This window comes from Pseudorca crassidens, chromosome 2, assembly GCF_039906515.1.
Source record: "Pseudorca crassidens isolate mPseCra1 chromosome 2, mPseCra1.hap1, whole genome shotgun sequence".
In the NCBI taxonomy this organism is placed as follows: domain Eukaryota; kingdom Metazoa; phylum Chordata; class Mammalia; order Artiodactyla; family Delphinidae; genus Pseudorca; species Pseudorca crassidens.
The window spans coordinates 47,760,042-47,783,710 of record NC_090297.1 but is presented as its reverse complement, the minus strand read 5'-3'; the positions used below and the strand labels follow the sequence as shown (position 1 = coordinate 47,783,710).

The 23,669-nt window shown below is 42.6% G+C and overlaps 1 protein-coding gene across 2 annotated transcripts in view; it reads right to left on the bottom strand.

The window, feature by feature from the left end:
* The window catches only part of C8A (complement C8 alpha chain), a 65,409-nt gene that overhangs the window by 22,108 nt on the left and 19,632 nt on the right, over positions 1 to 23,669 (bottom strand). The window contains exons 1-6 of one of the 2 annotated variants that reach the window (XM_067726312.1): positions 19,420 to 19,509; positions 18,715 to 18,859; positions 17,583 to 17,730; positions 12,047 to 12,236; positions 9,435 to 9,635; positions 7,167 to 7,407 (exon numbers count right to left, since the gene is read on the bottom strand). In XM_067726312.1, coding sequence (XP_067582413.1) covers positions 7,167 to 7,407; positions 9,435 to 9,635; positions 12,047 to 12,236; positions 17,583 to 17,730; positions 18,715 to 18,859; positions 19,420 to 19,494 — 1,000 coding nt within the window. In that variant the 5' untranslated portion in view covers positions 19,495 to 19,509. Of the gene's footprint in view, positions 1 to 7,166; positions 7,408 to 9,434; positions 9,636 to 12,046; positions 12,237 to 17,582; positions 17,731 to 18,714; positions 18,860 to 19,419; positions 19,510 to 23,669 lie in introns of those variants that run through there. The other variant, XM_067726311.1, reaches the window with a different exon arrangement.

Here is a 23,669-nt window from a genome sequence, read left to right as displayed (position 1 = left end):
TGATTACATTTTACCAACCTTAGGAGTTTTTATATGTAAATATATTTTATTAGAACCAGTTAATTCTAAGTACAGTGAATAAAAAGATAATTTGTTAATCCATTTTAGGTAGTAATCAATTTGGTTGTCCTTTAATAAGTCATCCTGACTATAATCAGATGATTATAACAGAGAAACCCCATTACCTTCTATATGAGATAAGAGGACCCATGTTGGTAACTAGACAGTGCTTACCATGTTATGTGGGCTTAATAAATGTTGAATGAAAAACTGAAGGAATGAATAAATAGAGAAAAGGAAGATGGAGGAAGAGAATGTAGAAGTATAATTGATATCAGCTTTAGTGAGATTTTAGTCATGTCGCTGTGACTTTTTCTACCCAGTGTGTTAGGTGGTAGACCAGTTGGCCAAGGACCCCAGCTAGAGGGCAATGACCAGTAACTGGCTGAACGTACTGTACTCTCACTAGAAGGATCTTTTCCAGCGTCACTGTTATCTGGCAGCCATCAAGGGGAGGCATAATGGAATGCAGGCACTGATTTAGGCAGAGTTGTTACCACCTTGAAAGATAGTGATGAGAATTCAAATTGACCTTGATCAATGGGAGGAGCAGTCCCTCCAAAACGGGATGAAGCTCTAGAGAAAGAAATGAATGACTTTGATTTAAAAAATGGGCAGGTGGGGGAGGAGGCATGATTGATGAGTCTCCAAGTCTACAGCGGAAATATTGCCCACTGCAGGCTGGACATGATGATAATGATTTCCCTTCCATTTGAACAGTGTTTCAGAGCTGACCAATTGCAGAGCCCTATGAGATATGTTGTCTTATTGTCCCCACTTTACAGATGAGAGGACAGTTAACATTATAGAGTTAATAACTGGAAAGCAGGGAATAATAAATATGGTAATAGTAACATCAACATAGTGCAGCAATAATAGGTACCATTTTTAAACTCTTACTCTATGCCAGGCCCTGGGCCACCTGATCACACAGACTGTTTCATTTCATATTCATAACAATCCTATGAAGTATTACTGTCATTGTCTCATTTAGGGAAACAGGAAACTGAGGCATGAAGAGGTTAATTTGCCTGAGGGTCACATGGTTGATAAGTGATGGAGATGAGATTTGAGCCCAAGGAATCTAAATTAGAACCTTGTTCAGCAATTGATGCTTATCGAGTGCTCATTAGAGCCTGAGCATTACACTAAATATTTTCTGTAGATAAGTTCACTTATTCCTCACAATTACTCTATCAGTTAAATGCCATTAATACCTCCAGCTTAACAGGTGAGAAAATTGAGACTTAAAATGATTAAATAATCTGCTGGTAATCACACAGCTAATAAGTGACAGAACCCATATTTTCAAACACTAAGCTATCCTAATATCCTGCATTAAAGGGAAAGCTATCTGCTTAAACACTTATCATGCAAGATGTACTTGGAATTATTCTCAAACAAATCCTTGTTATCATTCCTATTTGGGTCTTGAAAAAACTAAGGTTCAGAGAAATCAAGTACCCTGATCAAGGTCATACAACTGTTAACTAGTAGAACCAAGATCCCCACCCAGATGTGTCTGACTCCAAAATCTGGATTCCTTGCTACCATCTGCCGGCATATTTTTTCATTCCACAGTCCTTGATCAAATGATATTTGCTACTTACAATCCCACCTAAAACTGTAAACCATAATAGTAACTACCGTTTAGACCGTGTTTTATTTATCACGTGCTTTTTAGAGTCAATTCTCATAAGAGCCTTTTGCAGTAGTTTATTATCCACACATTAGTTATGGGAAAACTGAGACTCAGAGATTCAAAGTTTTAGCTTTTAAATGGCAGGACCTACATGAAAAGCAAAGACATCTTTGTAAAAAGAACTCTTTTTACTACCGCGTTGCCTAATGGCTTTTATATGGGGCCATGAAATGCTACTGGCTTCTCACCAGCAGAGCATCAATAGAAGTCATGTTTTGTTAAGGTCTTTGCAGAGCCCTTTCAATATGGCCCCAAACTATAGAATCATGAACTTTTAGAGCCTTGAGGGCTATTAGTTTACTTTCTATTCCATGCATGGTTTCTATTACAGCATCCCTGATGGAGGTATCTTATCAGATTTACTTAGATTCCTTAACTGCTAAGAAACTCTACTTCATGTTGCATGTTGAGAGACATCTCTCCCAGGAAGCTGGCCCTCCCAGGCAAACTCATCATGTTCTTCTTGCCCTAATGTGTGTGTGTGTGTGTGTGTGTTAGAAATATAATGTAGAACGAAAATAATGTAATGTAATGTAATATAATGTAATGTAAATATAATGTAATGTAATGTAATATAATGTAATGTAAATATAATGTAATGTAATGTAATATAATGTAATGTAAATATAATGTAATGTAATGTAGAAGGAGTACACCTCACAATTCACACCCAGGCCATCTGCAAATTATCTAAACTCTGCTTTCAAAATATGTCCCTAATCAATCATATTCTTTCATCTCCATTCTTTATTCCCTACCTGGATGTCAACAAGAGTCTTCTAACTGTGCTCCCTGAGTCCACTCTCAACGCATGTAATCTGTACTCTGTATAGTATTGGAACGACCTGCTGACACAGAGATTAGACCCTGGCAGTGCCCTGCTGATAACCCTGCAGTGGTTTCCCGTTTCACTGCAGACATGGTCCATACTTCTTACCATGACCAGCAAGACGCTCTGCAGCTTCTTCCAACCTCAGCTCCCTCCATCCTCCCCTCACCTGCGGGCTTTAGCCACACGTTGCTTATTTCAGTTCTCAAACATGGCAGGCTGTCCACTCTGCCCAGGACATCCTCCCTCTTTCTTGTCTTTGGAGTCTCCTTCTGAATCTTTTGGACCTTATCCCAGTTAATCCCAGACACTTTCCCAGATAATCCTAAACTAAGTGATTGTCTTCTCCTTCTCCTCTCACAGTTATTCTCTATTTCTACGACCTGTTCATTTTCTAGCCAGCTCTTATCACAGTTTGCAATTTTATATGTATCTATTCATTAGCTGACTCAACAGAAGTTATTAAGTCCAGGCACTGTTCTAGGAGATGAATACATAACAGTGAACAAAACATATGAGACCCCTGCTTTCATGGAACATGCATACTAGAAGGAGGAGGTTGACAATAAACAAAAAGGCATGTGAGCGTGGTAATTACAGAATATATAGTGATGTTCTGAGAATTAAAATAGGGTGCTATAACAAAGAGGGACTTGCCACATGGTCAGAAAAGGCCTTTCTGAAGAGGGGGCATTTAAGTTGAGATCTGAATGATTAGAGTACAGCTATGCAAACATCAGAGAGAAGGATAGCCCAGACAGAGAGAATAGCTAGTACCAAGGCTGTAGGCTAAAATAAGCTTGCTGTGTTAGAGTGTGAGCGGGACAGCAACGATGACAACAACAAGAAAAGAACACAGAGAAAGAAAGAAAGGAAAGAGAAAAAAGAGAAAGAAAAGAAAAAAAGCCATCATATTCTAGCAGTGGCCAGATGAGAGGTCATAGTTGTTTGGACCAGTTAGATGGTAATAGAGATGTGGACAGATGCCACGTATGCTTTAGAAGTAAAGATGACAGGTCTCACTGATGAGGGGCAAGAAGTAAAGGAGGAACCAAGGATGACATCTGGGGTTCTGGCTGTTTATTTAGTTTCCTCCCCTAGACTGTGAGCTTTGCAAGAACCGGAACCATGTCGATTTTGTTCACCTGGCACATGATACAAACTCAGTTAACATGGTTGATGAATGCATGTCTGAACGAACAAAACTATGGAAGAATGTGCAGAGGAATATCAGGGCAGGTTTCAGGGAGGTGGGGCTGCCCATACAAGTTCAAAAGAATGAGTTGGAATCTGTCAGGTTGGCAAGACAGGAAAGTGCTTTGGAGGCTGACAGCACAGCATGTGCCAAAGAAGGCAGGAAACGTACATGAATAGAATGGTGTCACTGAAGTACTTGCCCTGTCCTAGGTAAATTATCAGCTCTGTAATAGGGCCAGACTCCAGAGCAGCCAGATGGTGAATGCACTATTCTCTTTGTCAGATCTTTATACAAAGACAAATAATAGGAGATCCAAAGAAGGGATGAAGGAGAAAAAAAATCTAAATCCAGAAATTCAAGCCCCAATCCATACTGTTTCCTGTAGAAGGTAGAAAGCTCTTAGCAGCAGCCCTTGAGGAAAGTCTAGGGTCCCACTGAAGTCTAACATCACCTCCCCAACATCCAAGACATCCCCTGATTTTTGATGGATGGTTTCATGCTCTCTTTGGGGGAGAAGCATTTTATCTAAAGAACACATTAGAAGAAAACAGCCTTGTGCGTCCTCTGGGATGAACCCATAGAGAATCTGAGGCAAACCCAAGGACAAAAGATCCCCCCAGAGCAAACCAGCCCATGTGTTCACTTAAATCATTCCATTCCAAGCTCAGCTCTTTGAGGACATGAATGTATACCACACGGGGTATTTCTTAGAAACAAGCACTTGATAGAATATAAATATTGTTAAAGTCATTAGATCAAAGATACACAGAGAGAAAAAAGACATTGAAAAAGAGGAGAGAGAGAGGGAGAGGGGAAAGGGAGTGAGAGAGAGGATGAAAAAGCGACAAAGAGAAAATTAGACAAACATCAAACATAGAGAGAAGGGTGTGCATGATTCTATTATTTGTCAAAGGGAAAGAAGGTAGATGTTTTTGTTCTTTGTAGGTTAATATGTAAATGACATTCTGATTTATTAGCAGTCTCCAGCAGATGAGGTGATGATTAGCACATTTCCATATTTATAGAAAAGCAACACTAACCTTCCGGATTTATAGAAAATCAGCTCTTCCCAAATAGCAAATTGTGCTATTATCGACATATGGTTTTCTATAAACAGAGCTGAGGTAATTATCCCTGGGACAATTCGTTAGTGGGCTCCTTTTGAATATTAACCACATTGGAAGCCCATTTCTGCCTCACAGATTTTAAAGAGGAGGGGCTCGAGATACCCCAGGCAATTAATTAGTAATCCACCACCAAAGACGGAGCCTAAATGAAAGGGTCTACCACAGCCATGTGGTGGAAAGACCCCATGTCCAGGGCTCTGACGCCAGCTTCCTGCCGCCCTGGGCCAAGTAATTAACTTCCCTAAGGAGCCTCAGCATTTCTGGGGCTAAAACTAGAATTACACTAACCTCCAAATGTTGTCAAGAAAATTAAATGAGAATGTATACAACAGTCCTGGAACTTAGTAAGTACTCAGCAAACGTTAGCTCTTTTTCCTTCCTCATGTTTTTGAGTGACTCTAAAAAGATCCACTTGAATTAACTTTTTCAAACTCTTTTTACACTGATCTCTCCTGAACTATTTATTTTGTATCATGACCCTGTCCATGTGTACATGTCTTTAACTGGCAACATTTTCTTGAAGCAATAATTTATCTTCACTACCTACAGCCCACTATGATATTTTTTATTCTGTTCTGTGTTGTTCAAAATGTTTGTGTTCCATACATTGATATCAAGACCTACTATTGGAGAGACACAGATGTAGAGAACAAATGTATGGACACCAAGGGGGGAAGAAGGGGGTGTGGATGTGGTGCTGGGATGAATTGGGAGATTGGGACTGACATATATACACAATATGTATGAAATAGATAACTAATAAGAACCTGCTATATAATAAATAAATAAATAAAATAAAATTCAAGAAAAAAACCCCGTAAAGTTCTCCCACTCAAAAAAAAAAGACCTACTCTTGGGTTTCAATCTGCAGTTTGTATTGTGCTACAAGATGTTAAGGACCGTATTTAGATTTGCTCACCTTTGTATCCCTAGCACAAACACATAATAGATACCCAATAGATATTTGAATTATAAAAGAATGGATACATGAATAGATGGATGAGTTAATGAATGACCCTAGCCAGGAATCTCAGCTAATGCCCGCTTTCAAACTCCATGTCTTGTTTTGTCCGCTCACCCTGCATTGAGTGCTAAAGAGGTGGAAAGTTGTCAGACATGATGCTTGCTTTCAAGGATCTTGCTGTCTAGATTAGGAGAGAAATATTAACATTTGGAAAGTTGTTTTTAAAGACTAAGCAGTGTGGAATGGATATGAATGTGTTGAAGGAAGGAAGTGGCCAGCCTGGGCTGGTGGAGTCAGGGAGACTTCTTGAAACTTGGAAGTTGAACTTGGCTTTGAAATATGGATACACCTCTCACCCTTCTACTCAGTCGTTGTCTGGATCTGTGGTTCTCAAACTGTATTAAGCATCAGAATCACCTGGAGGGCTTGTCCAAACACACTGCTGGGCCCACTCCCAGAGTTTCTGATTTAGCAGATTTGGGATGGGAGCCTGAGAATTTGCATTTCTAACACGTTCCCAGGTGACACTAATACTGTGTGTTGGAGTCCACGTGTTGAGAACCACTGTTCTAGCAGTTTGGAGTGAGACCATGAAGATTGTTGATGTCAGTGTTAAGGAGTTTAGACTTTAGTTTAGCCAGTCAGGATATTAAGCAAGGAGGTGATGTCATAAGATCTGTGAAGCAGAGGATCCTTCTAGTGGCAGTTGTTGAGAATGGATTGGAAGGGGTGAATCTTCCCTTAGAGACCATTTAGGAGATGATGCAGTAGTAAGTGAAAGATGGGAACCCAGCCTACCATTGTAGGAGGGGATGCAGAAGAAGGGATGTTGACAAGAGCTGCTCAGGAGAGAGAACTGAAGGGTCTTAGAGATCTACAGGGGTGAAAGGGAAGAAGGGATGACTCCAAGTTTCTGTCATCACTGACTGATTGGATGGCAGTTCCATTAACCAAGAATCTATATTTAAAATGTTTTAACATTTTAAATAGCAAAACCCCAGAGATCCTTTATTACTGAAGAGGTAACTATGGTGCAATAGAAAACACGTGGTTCTGGAGAACCAGACAAGTCTGAGTTCAAATTCTGTTTGTAGTGCTTACTAGCAAGTCATTTCACCCTTTTGAACCTCAAGTCCCTGTAAATAATAATACTAATGCTACCTTATAGAGTTGTCATGGAGGCTAAATGAGTTCATGCGTGGCTGACAGTCAGTGCCTAGAAAATTGCAAACCATGTCTGGCGTACGCATCGAACACTGCGTGCATCAAGCATCCGCTCTACTTACCAACTGTTTCCATTCTTTCTTTGTTAAGCACCAGGATATATTCATAAATGCCACCCATCGTTCCAGACGTTATGTAATGGGTGCCGTAGTCATCGATGAACTTGGCGTACATGCCGTAATGGTACTGCTCTGGAAGTTCCAGTAATGACTGCAGCATAACTTCATCCAACATGATATTCTCCCTCCTCATCTTGAAATGAGCAGTCTGCACCTTTGTGAAAATTCTCATGAAGGTATATTTCTGCCAGTAACAACAACCGCCATTGAATGAAGGAAGAGAACAAAGAGAGTATACATTTTACTACATGAGATCATGCAAAAGGGCAGTATTTAGTACCTGTGGGAAATATAAATATATTCACATGTAACTGTATGAACATAAATACATATAACAGAGTATTATTACATTTTGCAAACACATATTAGACACCAGCCTGGCTTCTTCTCCCGCGTCTGCATCTCTGTTCCCACTGCCCCTGTCCAGGTCAAGTTCTCATCAACTTTCGCTGGGTTGGTGACTACAATGTGTTTCACTGTGCTCCTCTCCTCTGTCCGGCCCCCAGTCCATTCTCACCTCCACATTTCTCCCTGCTCTAATTAAAGCACTGCATTATGCAACCTGCTACACAAGTGTTAGGTATCCATTAAAAATTAGGCTTAGGAATATTTTGATGACATGAGGAAATGCCAATATCACTTAATTTATTAAACAAATACCTTTCAGTGCCTACGGTCACATGCATTATGCTAGGTGCACAGGACATGATCTTGAATGAGATAGGCCCCTGCCCTCATGGAGATTACATTCTAGTGGTAGTCTTGTACTGTTCGGTAATCAAGAAAAGCAGGATCCACTGGACAGGGTGAGGTTGGATTGGTTTAAGAGGAAGGGGGTCATGTACGAGCCTTACTTGCAGGGAATGTAAACCTTGATCCAAAGTGATAGTGAAAGTTGGAAGAAGCCACCTGCTTTTAGAAAAGTCCACATGAATCTGTGACAGTCAGATCTCAGAACAGTACTTTCCCTTCAGATCAGTAGCTTATTCATGGCAAAGCTCCAGAATGTAATTTATATATATAAATTTTTTAAATTTATTATTTATTTTTGGTTGCATTGGGTCTTTGTTGCTGTGCATGGGCTTTCTCTAGTTACAGTGAGCAGGGATTACTCTTCTTTGAGGTGCGGGGCTTCTCATTGAGGTGGGTTCTCTTGTTGTGGAGCACGGGCTCTAGGCATGCGGGCTTCAGTAGTTGTGGCACACAGGCTCAGTTGTTGTGGCTCACACGCTCTAGAGCACAGGCTCAATAGTTGTGGCGCCCGGGCTTAGTTGCCCTGCGGCATGTGGGATCTTCCCGGACCGGGGCTCGAACCCGTGACCCCTGCATTGGCAGGCGGGCTCCCAACCACTGCGCCACCAGGGAAGCCCTGTCATTTATATTTGTTGAGGAAGTTAATTTTTATAACTGTATTTTCATCATCCAAAATAATGTTTTGAGCCCTAACTAAATCCCCAGTTCTGGTATCAGTGTCTTGAGGCTTTTGGTAAATTTCTGATCAATTCAGTGAATATTTCTCCAGCTCCTGATTACCTCTCCATCCTCATCACTCCCTCCTTTCCCTTCCCACCTGCACTTCAGCCAGCGGAAGTCCTTTCAATCCCACATTTGTGTGAGGCAGTCTCTCGTCTCCAGGCCTTTGCACGTGCTGTTTCCCAGACCTAGAGCAGCCTTCTGTTAACTTCTGCCCCCTTTCATCTGGACAACTGGAACTAGTCTTTAGATCTCAGTTTAGACAGACTTCCTAACTTCCTCAAGGGTGCACTGTCTGACCTCTCCGGATAATAGGCAGTTAATGGTAAATGTTTGATGAAGAAATGAAAGATTCATTAAGCAGGCCAGCCCTCCCATCTACTTGGAAAAGCCGGGCTTGCTTTAGAATTCTTCCAAGTCTGGTTTAGAGGGCTTGGCTGTTTCTCTTTAAGACATTACCCTTCTAAGTATTTCCCTCTGTGCTCCAGGTAACCATGAAAAAGGATGGGCAAAGTGATAAGAGTACTAGTCTTATGGTGCAATTTTATTCCCTTTGTGATGATTCTGCGTGGGAAAGCGTAAGAAGAAAAACAAACATGATTACTACTGATCAGACATGTCCAATTACACAAGCAAATGAAGGTTCAATTACTACTGTACTTTTCAATGCAGTTAAGGTAATACGTGTTCAGCATAGATTATGGAATACTGTGTGACACGGGCATTATGTTTTAATACCTTCTGATTATACTTGCTTAACATATTCAAGACCGAACTGCCTCGTGACCCAGATACACCTGCAGTCACAGTAAATGGGCTGCGTACAGGGCCCACACCAATGGTCACTCCAGCCGACACAAACTTGTCATTTTTCACTTTAGAGTAAAGGTGATTTGCATCATCGTAGAACTCTGAGGAGACTGTAGTATCTGCCAGGGCCTGAAAAGCATCACATAGATGTTAGCCTTGTGCACTAGCATTATATTCCAGTTCATACTTAATATTTAAATCTTTGCTTTGTAAAATATCCGAAGTTTCAGATTATTATAAATAACTCTTTTAAAAGGCTATTCCAAATTGATACGAAAATACAGAAAATTCAGCAGTGCTTAGTATTTAGTGGTACTGCTAAAATATTTATTTAAACACACACACACACACACACACACACACACACACACGATTCTGATAAAATGCTATATTGTTCTGAGCATGCATTTCTTTCCAGCGGGCTTATCCTTCTTGAACAGATGGTTGCTTGGCTCTGCAGTGGAGAGATACAGAAAGCCATGTCTAGGCGTGGACCTGGGAGGAAAGGGGCAAAGGCATGCAGGTGGAGATAGTTCTAAGCAGAGGTATGCTTAGGGACCACCCACAAGTGTTTGATTATTTCATTCCAGGATTGCATTTCTCTGCTAGCTTGACCTGAGGCGTGGTCTCGTGAGCCAAGGAAATGAGGGATAGGAGCCTATGAGGGGTTTGCTCTGTAATCACGAGAGCATGTGTTGAGTTGGAGGCTCCATCAGTTTGGGTCCTGAGAGTCTGTGATGATGAGAGTTTCTTTTCCACCTTAGGAAGGATGAGTAGAATAAGTAGGGCATTGATGCTTTAAAGCACTGAGATTTCAGAATCCTTTTTGCCACAGCATAACCTAGTCTCTCTTGCCTGACACGTAGGCCCTAGACTGTCCTCCAATTTAGAAAAATGACACCGTCTATGCCTTCCAGCTCGTAGACGGAGCCTGATGGCAGAGGTGGAAGTGGGGTGGGGAGAGCCAATTTCTTTTTTTTAAACTGTAGTTGACTTACAATATTGTGTTAGTTTCAGGTATACAGCTTCAGATTCTTTTCTATTATAGGTTATTACAAAGTATTGAATATAGTTGCCTGTGCTATACAGTAAATTCTTGTTTATTTTATATATAGTAGTGTGTATCTGTTAATCCCATACTCCTGATTTATCCCTCCCACCCCCTTTCCCCTTTGGTAGCCCTAAGTTTGTTTTCTATGTCTATGAGTCTGTTTCTGTTTTGTAAATAAGTTGATTGGTATTATTTTTTTAGGTTCCACATATAAGTGATATCATATAGTATTTGTCTTTCTCTGTCTGGCTTACTTCACTTGTGCGATAATCTCCAGGTCCATCCATGTTGCTACAAATGACAACATTTCATTCTTTTTTATGGCTGAGCAACATTCCTTTGTATATATTCAACACATCTTCTTTATGATGGACCTTTAGGTTGCTTCCATGTCTTGGCTCTTGTGAATAGTGAGAGCCGGTTTCTTAAAAACAGACTCAATAAGCCTGGCCTTATCCTCTGTCAATATTTTTCTCTTGAGAAACTTGGGGGAGGGAGGATGTGACTAGATAACTGTTCAGAGTACTGGCATCCTATCATCTCTCTCTATAGATAGAATGTGGATGACTCATAGATAGAATTTGCATAATCTAGCCTCCCTTCTAAAAGATGTATAGCCAGGCTTAGTTCAGATAGATCTGGATTTAAATCTTGTCTGGGCTTACCTACTGAGCCTGGCGCTTTATCCCTCTAAGTCTCTGGGGTTTTTAATATCTAAAATGGGCCAATAATAATATCTGACGCATCGTCTTGTGATGAGGGTTCGGTGGGAGAATTTGTGTGAAAATAGAAGAGCTGACACATGGTAAGCCTCCAGTGAGGTTTGCTGTGTAGACGGCTTACCCAGAGGGTGAGGGGTGAAGAAAGGAATGGCCAGGCTCTGGAGCTTGTTGTGAGCTACAGGGTGACCAGGAGACTGCAGAATTTTAAAGAGAGAGACTCTTAGGGATCATCAACAGTTTGCAAGCACTTTGCAATAGCGGAACCCTTTCTTCCAACAAAATCATGGACAGAAAGTCAAGAGATGAAGGTCACCAGTGAGGACCAGCTCCCGATGAAGCAGGAGCACAGTTCTCAGAACCCCCAGCCACCTCCTCTCCTGCCCCCACTTTACATCTTAATAACCTGGGCCCGTGGAGGGGCAGTGAGCTGCTCAAGGTCGGATATACATCTATTCTAATAGAGTCAAAACCTGGAAATAGGTCTTCTGACAAGCAGCCTAGAAAATCAGGCCCCGAATCTATTTTATTGACTTAGGACTGGAGCCGAGATCTAGCAGGGGCTGGTCCCATTTACAGTATGCGGCTCACTGGCCCTGCCGTTGCCTCTTCAGCACTAAGCATGCGTGAGGGCAAGTGCAGTGGGACCTTCAGCCACCAGCAAACCCCACAGGAAATAAGGTCTTCCAAAGCAAGGCAGCTATCTCCACCAACAGCTTCCCCTCCCTGCACCCACCCAGTGGCCTGTGAGCACCCCTGTTCAGACTTACCTCAAAGTGGTACTTCAGGAAATTGTAGGGTTTCCGGAAGTACTTCTCATCATCTCCATAGTAGAGACGCTCACAGGTGGGGTCGTACCGAAGCTCTCTCCATTCCCCGTTGTATACGGTCTCACACTGGCCCCCATAATACCTGACATCGTATACGCTCTGAGTTTCTTTCTGGGTCAGGACATTATACCTAAATTGAAAAGGCAAGCAGCTTCTGGGAGAGAGCATTGGAAGAGCAGAGATAGCACAAAATATCCTCTGGACCATGAGTAGCTGGTGGGCTGAGCAGCATTTCTCAAACTGTGTTCTGTGGAACCCCAGATTTCCTTGAAGTACCTTAAGGGCCACTTTGGGCAACAATGGGAGACTGAGTGGACTGGGCCTGGGCCCCCAGGTTCCCTTAGACCAGATCAGCCAGACAACTCCGTTCAGCATCTATAACAGTGCTCCCACATGGGAGGCACCTCTAAATATTTGTTGAGTAAATTGAAGAAGAATATGCATGATTATCAAGAGTCCAAGCACAGGAACCAGACAGTCTGGACCCGTTTCCTATCTCTGCCACATCTAGCTGTGTGACCTCGGGCAGATCATTTAACCTCTCTGTGCCTCAGTTTAATCATTTGTAAAAAGCAGCTAATACTACTGCCCTCACAGAGTTAAACAATGAGTTAAAACAAGTAACAGTACTTAGCATATATGAAGTGTTAAATAAATGTCGCTGTTGTTTTTGTTAGTATGATTTCAGAAAAGGTTTTGCTGCTAAAAAATAGGTTTGAAATATTGGGTGTAGTTCATAGTGGTAAGCTGAGGATCTAATCCTCAGAAAGGCCTTGGCGTGGAGGAGGCACAGTGTGGAGGTCAGGGAGACGCCTGCTTAATTTCCAGCTCTGTCATTTACTAGCTGTGTGACTTTGGACACATTCTAGAAACTTCCTGAAGCTCATTTTCCTCATTTGAAACACAGACATAGTAAAACTACCTCTCCTGGGTTTTGTGAAGTCTAAATGAGAGTATCAGAATAAAACAGAAGTACAGTTGATAGTAATACTTCTTTTCCCCTAGCCCAATACCTTTCCAGAAATATTTCCCATACTTTCCTCTCTGGGCTATTTCAAATCTATCTGCCCAAGTTCTCTGTTTTAGGTCATGGATGGCTTAACCATATTTAGGTAAAAATCATGTGAAACAGGTGAAAATCTGCTTTAATCTCATACAAAGAGAAAGTTAACCGAACAAATCATTGAAAGTTGGCTAAGAGTTATAAGACCTAACAATCTAAGCCTCATATGTTGTGGATAATAAAATGATTGCATGTCTTTGCCTCTCAAACTCCTACTCAGCCTTTAAGACCCAACTCAAATGTTGCGTCCTCTGTATTGCCTTCTTTGATTATCCTGGACAGACGATTGTCCTTCCTCTGTGTTCCCATGGCATTCAGTGATCGCCTCTGGCATGGCATTTGTCATGTTCATTTATGTCCTCTGTGAAAGGGCACAAAGGCAGATGAGCAGGGGAAAAACTGTGAATAAAACCTACTTCAAAGGAATAAATGGATAATTGTAGAGCACCTGGCATATAGTAGAAATTCAGTGTAAGTTCACTTCCTTCTTCTCTTCCTTTCCCCATCTCTTTCTTCACATTAGTGGAAGTGATGTAATAATAGCCTTGATGAATTGAATACACACTACACCAGACATTTAGCATACATTAACTTTCAACCTCATGACAATTTTGCAAATGCAAAAATTGAAGCTCAGAAAAATTAAGTACCTTGCCTATAGTCATAGCTGGATTTTTTTCCTAGATTTTTTTGGGCACTACAATCTGGGTTCTTAGTCTTTACCCTGCAGTTTCTATCTTTCCCCCTGTGGAACATGTTTCTGCCTGTAGCTGATGAATACAGGCCCTCTAATGGGCCAAAGAAAAACTCTAAAGAACAATAAGCCCTAAGATTGTAATGTAACCTCTAACCGTAAGTAAATCCTATGTATATTTTAAAAATGTGATTGCAGAAGCCCCAGTGAAAATACAGAAAGACATTCTACTTTTCGGAATTTAGAAATATTCACACATGGGTATAAAATTATGTATGTAAGAATGTTCATTGCAGCACTGTCTATAAGAGAAAAATGGAAAACAATCTATCTTTCAATAGGAGGTAGTTAAATAAATTATATAGTTATACTATAGGAGAATTGGGAAATCTTATTTTATTTTTTACAAAGGGCCAGATAGTAAATACTTTAGGCCTTGTAGGCTACGTAGGTTTCTGTTGCAACTACTGAACTCTTCCACTGTAGGGCAGAAGCCTGTGTTTCAATAAAACTTTATTTAAAAATAGACAGCAGGCTGAATTTAGTGTTCAGGCCATAGTCTGCTGACCCCTGTTAAGGAACACTATGCTGCCTAGAAAAAGACAATAGAAGATATGGGAGGAAAATCTTCAAAATATATTATTAAGTGAAAAAAGCAAGTTATGGACAATATGTAGTCTGATCACATTTATGTAAAATACACTTATGTCTGTAATGCACAATACACCTGATAGGCATACCTTCCATACAGTGTATGTTGTCAATGCATTTTTACATGATTGCGAAATCATGTAACAGGGGTCAGCTCTAGGGAGGGAAGAGAGAGAGGGTGAGTGGGTGGGAGCAGGTGAGGGATAGTGAAGGAAGAATTTCAGTTTTTACCTCAAATAGGCATTACTTCTGTAACAATAAATAAAAATTAAAAACTGGGAAATGCCTAAATTAGAAAAAATAAGATATCAGGAAAGGCCTCTGAGATCTTGAGATGAATGAAGAAACCACCATAATGTCAGCTGCTGGGAGTGGAGCTGGGCCCATTCTACTGGTTTCAGTGTTAGGTGTGGCAAAGCACACGGATCAGCAAGTACCTTTGAAATCTCCTGATTGAATCATATGAGAGCAGGGTCATGGTCTGTGATATTTTTGTCAATTATGAGGGAATTGTTTTTCAAGTCAAAACCTCAATATTTCATGCTTGTAGTCTGTTTATCCCACAGTCACTTTCAAAATCAACAAGAATCCCCTTTTATTGGTGTTAGAGGCTGAAATATGTTCTCCCAATATTTGTATGTTGAAGTCCTAACTCCCAAAACCTCAGAATTTGACTGTGTTTTGGTGATAGGATGCTTAAAGAGGTAATTAAGTTAAAATGAAGTTATTAGGGAGGGCCCTAATCCAGTAGGACTTGTATCCTTCTAAGAAGAGGAAGTTAGGACACAGCCATGTACAGCGGGAAGACCATGTGACGACAAAGGGAGAAGACGGCCATTCACAAGCCAAGGAGAGAGGCCTCAGAAAAAGCAATCCTGCTGAGACCTGATTCTGAGACTTCTAGCCTCCTGAGAAAATAAATTTCTATTGATTAAGCCACTTAGTTTGTGGCACTTTGTTATGGCAGTCCAAGAAAACTAATATTATTGGTCTAAAAGAAACAGGAATTTGATCATCTTTTCATACGTGTGTGTCTACATGCATTTACAGGATTCTGTCCTACCTTGTAGGAAATCTTATTTTATTTTTTTTAATTTAAAATCTTATTTTATTTTTTACAAAGGGCCAGATAGTAAATACTTTGGGCCTTGTGGGCTGTGATCTGAACGTAATTAAACCTCAATGAATGAGAGCTGCATTTTACAGCACCCACACCTGACCCAGAGTGGGCTGCCATGTGGCTGGGTCACTGGGTGATGAGTACTGTCTCTCTCTGTTTCCTCATCTGTAAAGGTCCAGTTGGTCATATTGATTTGTTTCACTGCAATCAATACTCAGTGAGAGGCTGTTATGGGGAAAGCTCTGACATAAGGGCTGAGGAGATGAAAAAGATGAATCAGAGCAACCTCGGCCCTCAAAGAGTTTATACTCAAGTCAGGGGACAAGGCTCAAAGCAAAGTGTCAGGGAACTAACAATACCATGTGTCACTATGAGTGTGGCCCTGTGCTGGATGCTGGAGAAGCAGAAAATGATGAGGACCCCTTAGCCTGGGGAACAGATGTCTCTGCCCTGTTGGATAAATCCTGGGAGAGTAGGACACACAGGGACGCTGGGAACAGTAGGAGGGGACTAAGCCAGCCTAGACAGTGTTGAGAGGAGGGGAGGGGGTGTCAAAAAAGACCAGCTAGAGGAAGTGATGCCTAGGTGTCTTAGCTGGGCTGTCATAGCAAAGTACCATACCCAATACAATACCCAAGTCTGGATGACTCGAAGAATAGACATTTATGTTCTCTCAGTCCTGGAGGCTAGAAGTCTAAGAGAAAGGTGCCATCAGGGTTGGTTTTGGTGAGGCCTCTCTTCCCGGGTTGCAGATGGCCACCTTCTCGCCATAGTGTCACATGGCCCCTTCTCTGTGCACATGGTGAGAGGTGAGAGAGAGCTCTCTGGTGTCTCTTCTTCTTCTTACAAGGACACCAGTCCTATTGGATTAGGGCCCCACCCTTATGAGCTCATTTGACCTTAATTACCTCTGTAAAGGCCCTATCTCTAAATACGACCATATTGGGGGTTAGGGCTTCAACATACAAGTTTTAGGGGGATACAGTTCAGGGCACAACACTAGGCAAAAAGTTAACCAGTTAGGAATACAGGGAAGGACATTTCAGAAAGAAGGAACTAACTTTATGAAGTGAGAAGAAAAGAGTATTATGTGTGCAAGGGACTAAACATGAACATAAGGTGCACAGTGAAGTAAAGTTAGAATTGAGGCTGATTGAATCTCAACAGATAAAGAAACTGGCCTGAGAGTTATAAGCCAGCAATGGCAAAGTGGAGATTCAAGCCCCACCCCATCTCACCCTAAAGCCTTGGTTATATCAGCAACCACTGTGCAAAGCAGAGTAAGAACAGGGCTACTGGAAAGTGCACTTGGGCCAGAGAAGTGCTGTCTTTTGGGGATATTGGAAGCCTTCATGGAAGGTGTAGCCTCTTAAAAGGGCCTTGGAAATGGAACTGGGGCAGGAGGAATGAGCAGTAGAGTGGGAAAGGGTGAAAGGAGGACCCTTGGGCAGAGACATAAAGGGGAAAACATGAGCTATGTCCTGTAAAATTCATATGTTGAAACTCTAACCCCTCATGTGGTGGTATTTGGAGGGAGACCTTTGGGAGGCGCTTAGGTCATGAGAGTGGAGCCCTCGTGAATGACATCAGTGCTCTTATCAAGGAGACCCCATAGAGCTCCCTAGCCCCTTCCACCGTGTGAGGGCACAACGAGAAGTCTGCGGCCTGAAAGAACACCCTCACCTGACCAGGCTAACACCCTGATCTCAGACTACCAGCCTCAGAACTGTGAGAAATACATTTCTGTTGTAGATAAGCCACCCAGTGTGTGGTATTTTGTTAGAGCAGCCCAGATGGACCAAGCCACTTAGAGGGATGGTGAGGACGGCCTCACAGGATACACTCCAGAGAGATTCCCCCCAAAGACCCTCTTCTTTCCCTGAAACTAATACTCATGATTGGAGAGAAATCGTGCCCTGCTCCCGACAGCCAGCCGGCAGCGACTCACCCCGAGGCCACCCTCTCTGATCCTGGAATCGGGTCATACTGGCTGCAGTCATCTTCCAAGACCCTGATGTCTTCACAGTTGTCCTCATCAGAGCCATCCAGGCAGTCATTTTCTCCATTACACACCAGGTGGCGTTTCAGGCAGCGACCTGAGGAGAGGCCGTGGATGCTTCTAGAGTGTCCGGGACTCCTCCCCCTCCCTCATGACCTGCATCCATAGTCACCATGTCTGTTCCACCCCTGAAATAGCCCTTCGCTCCTCCCAGTCCTGTTCCATCCTCCTTCCATCCTCACTGCCTCTGCCCTCCCTCCAGCCCCCATGTCTCTCACCTGTAGCCCCCCAGCTCAGACCCTGCCCCAGGCCTGCTCTTTCTAATTCAGTCTCCACATTGCAGCCCCAGGGATCTTTCTAAAATTCCAGTCTGGCCATGTCATCCCTTGCTCTGCATCCTTCCGGATCTCCCCATTCCTCTGCTTCCAAATGTCACTGTCTGGCCCCCGGTAACCTACCTGGCCCATCCCCTGCCTCTCTTCCCAAAGCACTTATTCTGGGCTCGTTGTGAGTCCCTAAATCTCTGCGTTTTTGCACATTCTGTCTCCTAGCAAACTCTTTTTCATTTTCTAAGTCTCAGCTCAAGTACCATTTTGAATCCTGCCCTGACTGCCCAAAGCAGATTTAGGCACCCCCTGCCAGACTCCGTACATTGGACCCTGTACATACACCCATTACACTGGCTATCACAGGACACTGTCATTGATTCCTTATAGGTCTGTCTCCCAAAGAGACTAGGAGTACTCTGAGATCAGGCACAAGGACTTTTCACCTCTGCATCACCAGCAGGTAGCACATTGTCTGGCCATCATACGTATCCAATCAGCATTTACTCAATGAATGGATGGATGAGTGAATTGTACCTTTTCCAACTCAACGGGTGTTCCAGCAAAGTTGCCTCAAATTTACTTGGGCTGCTGACTTGGCTTAAAATTCAGCTTCCTGGGTCCCATCCCAAACCCCAGAACGACAACTTCTAGGGGAAGGGCTCAAGAGCCTGCATTCTAACAAGCTCCTGGAGAACTGTTTTGCATATTAAGTTTGACAGGCACAGCTGTTATCCTTCTGAGATGCTACTCACCTGTCTCCTTACACTGGAAATCCTGTCCACACTGTGCTTGCTTCACACAAGCTGTGGGACTGTGACAGCTGGCTTGGTCCCAGACAGTCCCACTGCAGATGGTTCCCCCGAACTTGTTAGGCTGCAGGAGGCTCCGGTATCTGTACTAAATCAGATTTGGAACCAGACACATTCATTGTCTATCAATCAACTGAGATTGGTGCAGGCAGGTCTCAGCTTAACATAAGGAATGACTGTCTAATGATTGAGAGCTGCCTGCAAAGCTGTCTTTTGCGGGGATGAGTGATCATAAATGGCGGTGTTCAACCAGAGGTGGCACTGTCACCAGCTGGAATATTGAGTAGGACCTCCAAACATCAAATGAGAGGTTTGGACTAGTTATTTCTAGGGTCTTCCTACTTGCTAGAAACAACCTCTGTCTCCCCCTTCTGAAGCCAGTTAGTACCTATTCATCTTTCAAGACTCACGGTTTACCTCCACGGGAACAGACTTCCCTAACTAAGTAATATATTCTCAGTTCCCTATGTACCCTCTCTCCTAGCACTTGTCATATAAGGTTGTGATTGATTGTCCACTTCTTTGTTTACGTTTCTCACTAGTTTGGGAACAATTTGCACATAAGGTTAGGGTCAGCAAAGGGAGGCCACGTCTTATTTGGCTTCATATACTTGGCACTTGATCTATGGTCAGTTACATGGTAGTCACCTTTAAAAAGATGTTTATCACTTTTCCTTTGAAGAATTTCTTCTGGTCATGGCATTTCCTCTTTCCTTGTGGCATGTCTCGTATGGTTCAGGTGGGGGTGACGTCACCCCCTCAGTCACAGGACGTGTGGATGTGAACGAGGCAGGGCAACCAGAGTACCAGTCATCTGCCAAGTTGCAATGATTGGTTCATGACTCAACCTTAGGGCAATCATAGTCATCTCTGGGAAGTTTCTTTCAGAACTATTGGAAAAGATAGTTTCTTTTTAGCTGAAGTTGCTGGGAATTGTGGGTATCAAGTGGTCATCTTGCCTATTATAGAAAGAGCCCATCCAACAATTAGAGAGACAAAAAGAGCTCTGAAGACATCATCTGAGACCCTGTGTCCAGCTCTGACTGCAGATGAATAAATACTTACTGAAAGAAGGAGCGAAAGAATAAAAAATGCATACCAGTCTTGGGCTCAATGTTTTTATGACACTGTCTTCTCTAGGGTGTACAGTGTTAGATACTAGAGTATCAGGAAGAAGCTGAACAGTAAGATATTCCAAGAAATTGAAGTTCCATCCCTGTCTTTAAGAAGCTTAGAGATGGTTGAGGAGATAAAAAATATAACAATATAAAACATGCTGTATGAAGAGCTTCACACGGAGTGTCAGTCAGCACCATATTTTCTGCCGTCTCTTAGCCCATAGGCCCTAGCTTCAAAACTGTTAATAAGTAAATAGGAAGGCAATGATTTGAGAAGTAAGCGAATTGAGTTCCTGACCTGAATCTATTTATTACTTGCTGGGTAAAGTTATCAGAGCCTGGCACTTTCTGCCTCACTTTCCAAATCTATAAAATGAGGTGGCTTCGTTGACCTCACTAATCACAATTACTTATGATTCCTTCACCTGTGTCCTATAGTTGAAAGAGCACAGGCATGAGATTAGACCAATTTAGGGCCAAATCCTGGATTCACTGACCAACTGCCCATGAGCAAGTCACTTATCTTTTCTGAGCGACCACTGTCTAGTATGTAAAATGGGTATGATGGGACCTTACCTCAAAAGGGTTTTGTGAGAACTAAGTGAGAGAAGGTCTGAGGACACACCTAGCCCTGGGCCTGGCATATCACTGGTGCTCAATAAATGGAAGTGGTTTCCACATCATTATCAGTGCAGCCTTTTCCAGATGCTTCCAGGGCTGAGTGTGAAGCTTCCCCTCCCTTTCCTCCTGCCCACTTCTGCCTACTTAACTGCCTCTTAGCAAAGAGGCAGAGGTAGCAAAAAGAAGTGAGGATCCAACCTGCCCATTTACCTTCCCTGACTTTTAGTTAATAACAGCAATAAAAGATTTGTAAACTAGGTGAGAAGAGATTATAATTAGTGATCAGTGTGGGAATAGGAGGATATTTTCATTTTCTACCCACTCTCTTGCCCTACAATGCAGTAAATAAAAGAGAGCTCATCATACAAATGTATAGCCAATTCTCTTTCTCAACCTTGAAAACATTCATCAGTTATAAGACCTGAAGTTACCATCATGGTGATGATGGTGATGGTAGCTACCAGTTATTGAGTGCTTATTATGGCCCAAACCCTTTACATTCTTTATGTCAGTTAATCCTCACAAGTCTAGGGGGTTAAGTACTATTAATGATCCCATTTTAAGCTGGGTTAGAATTTCAGTTCTGCCACTTACGGTATATGTGTCACTGGGTAAATTACTTAACGTCTCTGACCCTCGGTTTTCTCATCTGTAAGATGAGAGAGATGAGAGTGTTCTGAAGATTAGTGATAACACAGGTAAAGACATCAGCATTCTGCGTGGTTCTGGTATGCGCTTAGTAATAATAGTTATCAACGTCGTCATCATCCTCGTAGCCAGCTGTTGGGCTACTCTGGAAGGATTATGACTGAGTGGGAATTGGATTAGGTGACCTCTAATATCACTTACTACTCTCCATATAGCTCCGGGAGAGGCAGGAGAGGCATATAGCTCAGGTTCACGGGCATTTTGGAATCAGACAGACCGAGTTTTAAATCGAGGCTCTGCCACATTCTTACTGGGCAAACTAAGCAAAGGGATTGAGTGGTGTCTGTCACCTACTGTTGGCTGTGGAAGTCAAATAAGAAGATGATTTATTTAAAGCATTAGCACAGTCCTTGGTATACAGAAATTATTTAATAATGGCGACTATATATTGTCATTATCATCCTTCCTGTGGTTTCTGTACTTGGAATGATGGTGCAGACATGAGGTTCATTCCCACCCGCTCCTTATTTTCTAGGTTGTTATCAAATAAGGAAGACATTGTATTGCAGAAAGGTTGGTAAGGATACGTCCCTAGGGACCTCTCCATGCCATTACCCGTGGTTGGTATCATTAAGACATAATTTTCTTTTCTAGCTAGTAGAAAATGTTTCTTTCCAGAAGTGCACGTCATTGATTGCGTGATTTTGAGAGGAAGAAAAATATTAATAGAAAGAAACTCAGATGGCCTTTCAGTTAAAAAATTAACAGAATTTAATTATTTTAAGGATTACTTTAAAGACACATGTCTTTTTGAGTCCCTAAGAAAGTAATAAACGTTGATTTAAACTGTAAGTCATTCACCTGTGCTCTCTGCTATCTAAACTGCAGCACAAGGGAAAAACGTAGCTTTAGGATGCTGTTTAAATGTATAATAGGTTGACTAAAGGCCATGCAAAGAAATTAAGTCCTAATTCTTGAAAGTTGTAAATGTTATCTTATTTGGAAAAAGGATCTTTGCAGACATCATTAATTTGGAGAAATTACTCTGGCTTATCCAGGAGGACCCTAAATGCCATCACAGTGTCCTTATAAGAGGAAAGCAGAGGGAGATTTCACATAGACACATAAAGGAGACACAGAGAAGGGAAGGGGGGATGCAGACAGGAGCAGAGATTGGAGCAAGGCAGCCACCAAAAGCTGGAAGGAGCCAAGAACGGCTTCTCCCCTAGAGCTTCCAGAGAGAGCCTGGCCGAGCTGACACCTTGATTGCAGAACTCTGAGAGGATACATTTCTGTTGTTCTGAGCCAACCAGTTTTTGGCATTTGTTACAGCAGGCTCAGAAAACGAATCCAGGATGTCAAAGCAGAATGAGAATTGGGGGCCAGATATTTTTAAACTGGGACGTCTAAGATTCTTTGGCATATCCTAGAGATGGGAGAGGCAAAATCATAAATTTTAGCCTTCAAAGTTGAATAAACGAGCTCCAAATGGTGTTCTGCCAGTGTCATCAAAACTTCACAGGGCACTTTTTTTTTTTTTTTTTTGCGGTACACAGGCCTCTCACTGTTGTGGCCTCTCCCATTGCGGAACACAGGCTCCGACGCGCAGGCTCAGCGGCCATGGCTCACGTACCCAGCCGCTCTGCGGCATGTGGGATCTTCCCGGACCGGGGCACGAACCCATGTCCCCTGCATCGGCTGGCGGACTCCCAACCACCGCACCACCAGGGAAGCCCCACAGGGCACTTTTGCATTTAACTGAGGAGGGGGTCTGGAGGCAGGAGGACTATCAGTGAGAGAAGAGCAGGGCTTGATTCAAGGCAGTGGGAGTGGGGTTGGAGAGGAGGGCACAGATAGGAAGTATAGAAACAGCTCACATTTATTGAACACTTACTTTGTGCCAGATGCCATGAAAAGCACTTTGCATGCATTACTCATTTAACGCTCTCAATAGCTCTATGGTGTAAGTACTGTTTCTACTCCCATTTATAGATTAGGAATCAGAGGCACAGAGAAGGTAAAAAATTATGTCCAGAGTAACACAGCAAATAAGGTGCAAGCCAGAATCTAAGCTGCAGAATCGAAGCTAAAAAACAGGCTTGACAGCAATAGGCTAATAGACAAGGTTCGGCAGTGGTGTACCACGTCTGGGCTGCACCCACCCTGGGTGCATCCAGTGAAGGCATGTGTCGTCTGCAGAGATTTTAAAATACTAAGAAAGCAGGGCTTCCCTGGTGGTGCAGTGGTTGAGAGTCTGCCTGCCGATGCAGGGGACACGGGTTCGTGCCCCGGTCCGGGAAGATCCCACATGCCGTGGAGCGGCTGGGCCCATGAGCCATGGCCGCTGAGCCTGCGCGTCCAGAGCCTGTGCTCCGCAACGGGAGAGGCCACAGCAGTGAGAGGCCCGCATACTCCAAAAAAAAAAAAAAAAAAAAAGATAAAATACTAAGAAAACAGAATAGAAGTTATTCTTCTTTCTATTGTCACCATGAGCCAGTGATTCCGAACAAA